At 39.6% G+C, this 6243-nt stretch overlaps 1 protein-coding gene across 1 annotated transcript in view; it reads right to left on the bottom strand.

The window, feature by feature from the left end:
- Positions 1-264: 264 nt before the first annotated feature.
- The window catches only part of calcrl2 (calcitonin receptor-like 2), a 30127-nt gene continuing 24148 nt past the window's right edge, over positions 265-6243 (bottom strand). The window contains exons 10-13 of the mRNA XM_084014493.1: positions 5955-6021; positions 3904-4122; positions 3613-3654; positions 265-3493 (exon numbers count right to left, since the gene is read on the bottom strand). Of these exons, the coding sequence (XP_083870619.1) occupies positions 3206-3493; positions 3613-3654; positions 3904-4122; positions 5955-6021 (616 nt within the window). The 3' untranslated portion in view covers positions 265-3205. The remainder of the gene's footprint in view (positions 3494-3612; positions 3655-3903; positions 4123-5954; positions 6022-6243) is intronic.

Below are 6243 nucleotides of genomic sequence, written 5' to 3'. Positions count from 1 at the left end.
ATGACAAATATGTTTTGGGAAGATGGTTTTGTCCTCAGGTGAGCTTTGTACAATGGGCCCCTCCCAGCACAATGTAAAAAAACAATATTTCCCAGTGCATTAGTGTAGTAGGGGTATGTTAAGCAGTGGTGGAAAAACCTGCTATGTGCAAGTGAGTGCCATAACAAAGACATTTATAAAACTTGGAATATGAGACTATGGCACAGACTACACATTTTCACTCAGAAATACATGTCAGCGAATGCCACTGGTTTATGTTCAAACAACTTTATTTCCACACATAAATGGCAGTGTTAAAAATATAAATACAATAATATGCTTGAATTGAACTTTTCTTTTGATGTTTTATTGGAATGTTTTTCAAATTTCTTTTTACAAATATGTCCATGACAGCTGTTTCTCTACTGGGCAGCGTTGGCAGAAGTGTACAGGGTGGGCTCCCTGTGCAGAATGAGATCTTGCTTTCTCTTTACAACAATTGTGTTTTATTTCCCATGCACCAGTGTAGCCTGCTGTATCCACACTGGAGCATTTGTATTCGCAGTGTGTTGTGTGGATGCGTCCTGGAAGAATACCAAAATACATTTGCTCCAAGCTCACTTTCAAACATAAGACTTGCTCAGTATTCCAGTGGAAACTGAAAAGGTGTTTGCCTGCCAGAGTAAATACAGCACGGTACACGTGCAGCGGAAAAGTGATTCAATCATATCTCCTTGAAGGGCATTTGCAAAATAAAAATGTATATATAGTTACAATAATAAAATCCATTAGAAATAGTGAAAAAGACCATTTTGACAGCCATGACGATAACAACACAGAACATCAATAGGAGCACTATAATAATAAAGAATTAACTATCTTTGAAATTGTCTCATTCACATGCAAACTGAAGTGGAAAAACATATATTCCTAACAATTTCTTCCCTAATTTGGCACAATGTTGTTCTGTTTGCACACGCTATATTTGACACAGAAACATTTTTAAATGGAATTCTTAATTCTGTGGACGGTCTCATATTTGTTGTGATTAATATGTTTCAAAGCTTCGCATTTAGATTTCCCCAAAAACCCAGTGTTTTTAATGGAGTAAGTAAAGAGAATGACTCAGTAGGAGTGAAATTATTGCAGCTCTCCGCGGCTCCATTATCTCAGCACCAGTAATTCTCCTGCACTCAAAGCTCTGCTCCCAGTGGGAATTAGGAGGGTTGTAACCCCATAATGTTCAGCACATCATTTAGTTCTGGGAAGCTAATCAGTTCGAATCAGACGGGGCTCAAAATTAGCTACACAAAACTTTGCATACATGTTCTAGCTGCAGCGTAGCCAGGATGTTATAATATGGAGAGATTTCATAGTTACATACAGATTGCCACTGTTTTATCTTACGACCAAAGTCAGGAGCCTTTTCAACATAAAACGTTCCATGTTCAAATTATGTCTGTTTATTTGCCGTTATAAGTAAATTATTTGTTTTGGCAAACTGAAGATTTGTGGAAGCATTCAGAGTGAGTGAGCATCAACTTGAACAAACCTATTTCACAGCGATAATATGTGTTCATTTACCTGCCAAGGGCTGATTTTACAGACCAAAGCTGAAATATGATTCCTGTTTTCAGTGTTACTGCCCTAAAAGCACAACTAGCAGGATGTTGAACGTTGACATTGAGAAGCAATGGTTTTAGGTTTTCAGGTTGGCTGCAAAACTGCGTCACTGACTGTTTTATGCAGTTTTATGTAATCCCTAAAACACTGCTTTTGGATAATCTTCCCAAAATAGTCAATGGACATCAAATGCGGTTGCTACAGTTTAGACACACCCCTTCCCCTGGACCACCATGGGGCTTATTTGGGGAAATATATCTACGGCTGTCAATGGCAAGAGACAAATAATCTATTGATGGCGTATAAATAGTGGCATGAATTACACATATGGCGTTTGTCAATCTAAAAGACAATTTTACATCAAGAAAGTCGCATTTTGTTGTGTAACTGTTAAGTATAAGACTATAAAAATACGTAATTAGAAAGACGTCACACCCATGTGTGTGGTAAAAGTGACCTCTCTCGTCCGTGCGTTTGGTACCAGGATGTAACGTGTTTCTTTTGTTGTCTCATCCTGTTAAAAACAATCATTCTCTCGGTGCGGTTTTTATTTTCTGACAGACGGGTTCAATGGGAGATGCTGGCTTTTTTGAAGGTCAGTGATAACAGCATTGCGTTTCTGAGATAAAAGCATGTAAAAGAACATAACACGGGTGGGCTATGACATTCATTGGTCACAGTGGTGCACGGTTAAGCATTCAGAGGCTTGATAAGGCAGCAGATTACACAAACAGCTCTGCTTTATACATTAAAAGAATGGCAGGTTTGTGATTCGCAACTCTCTCATAATTAAAACAAAACATTATAAAAACAATAAGTGAAATACATACGTGGACTTAATATCCAGCAACCTGACACGTGTATGCAAACACTATACGAGGATGTGGACACCATGATATAAATAGATTTTCTCATCAGTTCATATGAATCCAAAAACTTGAACTTGAAATCTATTAACTATAAAAATGTGTATGTTCACATGCTTTTTAAGTGCTTTTCAGATATTTTGTACTTACAATACCAAATTCCTTAACCTTTATTTTGAAAATTCACCTGCAACCTCTGTTTTTTCGTCTTGTAGCTGTGACCAAATTCAGCGGCCGCATCCTTCGTAGGACTCGGCCTTTGCGGTCAACATCGGCCGGGTACTTTGAAATGAGACGATCTACAGAGGATCAACTTTGCTGCTCCCGTCGCCTAGCAACCAGCTGCTGTTGACTAGTAAGAGCATAGCGTTATACATTTAAAATGGAGCCAGAGATCATATTTTATTCTTTTTTTCTCATTATTTATGTTAGATCTGCTCGAAGGTGCCATGTTGATTAAAATCCAACCTTCACCGGTGCAATGAATCTTGGGCTAATTTGAGCCGTGAAGGATCCATCATTTGGATCCTCTGAATCCGAGAAAAGAAGGCCGCATTTCTGGGCCGCATGAAAGAGTCTTTGAAATGAGACAGCCTTGTCGCAGCGATGCATTCAGTCTTCAAATGCAGCCTCCGAAGGATGCGGCCGCTGAATTGGAACACAGCTTTTCTCTACATATAAGTGTGTGTGTGTGCGTGTGTTTGGCACCACAACCATCACCTGTGTGTTTTCTCCACTCAGATGTCGGTGGTCTCCAGTTTGTTGAGCATGTCCACCTCCCCGTTGCTGCCTGCCCTCTGCTTCCCGTTGGCTTTCTGCACCTGGGACAGGAAGTAGCTGTTCTCGTTTCGTTCAGAAGGCACAGCAGCGTGTTCATCCAGGCTGATGGTGGCGCGGCTGCTTTCGGTAATGGAGGAGTTGTTGTGGTAGTTAAAGTGGTTGTTGGTGATGGGTGTGTCTCCCCAGCCGGTTTTACCCCAGGCAGTCTTCCACTGAGCCCACTTCCTCTGCAGCGCTGTCTGGGCCTGGACCGCAACAGAGCAGACTTTAGTCTGGTCTTACATAGTTCAAGGTGACAGTTTTCAACATTATCAGGGTTATAACTGAGTTCTAGCAGCTGTGAAATATGAAAGTTTAAATGTACCTCAGAATTGCAGAAACAGAATATAATTGCCACCAGGAGCCCCTGAAAAGCAATAGGACGTTGATCAAATATTCAAAAGGGAACAGATGTCAGCCAGATTATCCTGTAAATAATACATGGAAATGAATCATCATGTTTCATTTGAAAAATTAGGTACACTCTTATATCTTTTTCTCCAGTTGTTGTGAATCTGAGACTGGTGGTCACTAGAACATTGATTTCTAATATTAATACACAGAGCAGCTTAGCTATCGGAGTGTTTAATGTGGCGAATGTTAATGTTGAGTTTACCTGGAAGTGGGAGAACATATTTACAAAGACGTCGTAGATGGCCCGGCTGATGCGTCCCTCTGGCCTCCAGGGGAGAAGGATGAACTGAACCCCCAGCAGAGGCATGAGGATGAGGGTGGCTCTCACCGCCTTCATGTAGGCTGTGGACTCAGCGCAGTGGGTCTCTTTCAGCTTGGTGATTAGAACCCGGACGATGTTCAGCAGGAAGAAAAAGTTCACCTAGATTGATAATTGATTAAATCAAATTGGCGGAGAGTTATGATATGACTCATATACAGTATTAGACTTATAAACTTGAAGGGAGGGGACATCTTTGCATTTTATCTTAAGAATACCAATGACTGCCTGATGGTGGCACTATAACAACACGTTTAAGTAACATGTTCATGGACGTTAGTCTCCTCTTCCCTCCTGTCTGCAAGTCATTTAAACGGAGAAAGCACAATGTCATTTTGATTCATTTTTGTTGTCATTTTCCTGGCAATAGTTATGTTAAACCATTTAAAGGCACAAACACAACCTCACAAGTTCATCATGTGTGACTGTACATGATACTGCCCCATACTACCATTACAAAGTTACTAAATCCAATAAAATCACCTCAAATGCTTCACAGCTTTTGCATCTCGTGGCTTACTACAGTTTTTCGGAATGCTTTCACTGAAACCATTAACCCCACTTTCCCAGCTTTACACCCAATTTGCAATTGAACAACACACGTCGTCCCTACGCGGCTACTCCATTTTGCCTTTCCCACACTGACACACATGAAAACACTTTTAGATGATGAGTTCACCTACAAAGCAGAGCTTGAGCTCTATAAATAGGCCGCAGGTTAACATTTGGTTTGGACAACAATGGAGGACAATAGTGGACAGAGAGTAATGGGAGTGAGGAATAGAGGAGGAAGAGGAGGTCGTGCCAAGGCTGGTTACTGCACTAGGGGCTCAAGACAACATTGCATGTGGTGTGAAGTCTTATATGTAATGAAACCTGGTGTGAACGCCTCAGACCCACAAACAAGGTGAGATTTAGTCTAATCTGTTCTTTTTTTTAGCATATGTTTTTGTTTTCCTCTTTTCCTCTTCTGCACTTTTCTTGTTTGACAAGTGTTAGAATATTGTGATGATTAAAATGAATTAATTTAAAAACAACACAATTTAATAAATGTATGATTTGTTATACATTTTAATAATACATGTATTAATATATAATACATTGGATTATTTATGAATAATATTTTTATATCAATAAATAAAAAGATTAATGCTAGCACCCTAGCATAGTTAACCCAAACACTAGTAGAAATGCTTTTGTTTTCTTCTACTGCACTTTAATTGTTTGACGTCTGTTTAGAGAATTCTTCATATTGATAGTAGTTATGTTCAGAATACACATTCATACTTTATACATTTGGATACCTGTTTAGATGACAAAACCTTATTGCAAACAGAGCCACAGGTGTTTTTCATGGATATTATCAATGGTTTGTGTTACTGTACTGATGCCAAAACACAATTTCCCAAAAGAGTTTGCAAGATAAGAATGCTTTGCTTTTGCAAGAGATATAAAATGTGTTGCTGGTTTGGTGGAAGGTTTTGTGGTTAGTGTGTAGAGTTCTGCAAAAACATAATATTATAACAGTTTAAAATATGGTGCCAGTACTGTCAGTACTGTTTGGTCATTTAATTCAGTTAATCAGTCCTGCAAATAAAGGCAGTCAATTAGAAACTAACTGATATCTGCCAGCAGTCGCACTCGAGATTTAGCTGTTACCATCATTACTGTGGTTATGACATTTCACACACACACACACACACACACACACACACACACACACACACACACACACACACACACACACACACACAGTATACATGGCAATAAAAGCGGCAAATAAAGGCAAATCATTTGCATGTCTCACATTTTACCCTTAGTGTGTCACACAGTGAGTAAGATCAAATCTGCTCATTGTAATCCTACATGACATAAGTGAACACCTTATATATTTATCTATATTTGTGAGATTTTTACTTGTATTAGTTACTCACAAGCAGTGCAGCTTGAATGGGCCCATGAATGATGTAGAGCAGGTGTGTGTGGGCGCTGATCCAACACCTGGGACAAACACAGACAGCAAGAAAAGGTGAAATTCCAGAGACCATTCCAGTGGGTTTCCACATGCACCGTCACATAAATAAGCCTGAGGGTTCAGTCAAAGCCTGGATCATTCACTATTAGTGCTTGATCCAGCAAACAGGGGCTCACACAAATACCACTGGGGTAGGCAAATCAATATCTTACAAATCCTCGCAGCTTAGAACTGGGTAGAAGATGGTT

This window comes from Eutrigla gurnardus (genome assembly GCF_963514095.1).
Source record: "Eutrigla gurnardus genome assembly, chromosome: 8".
Lineage (NCBI taxonomy): Eukaryota > Metazoa > Chordata > Actinopteri > Perciformes > Triglidae > Eutrigla > Eutrigla gurnardus.
This window is presented reverse-complemented; position numbering and strand designations above follow the sequence as displayed.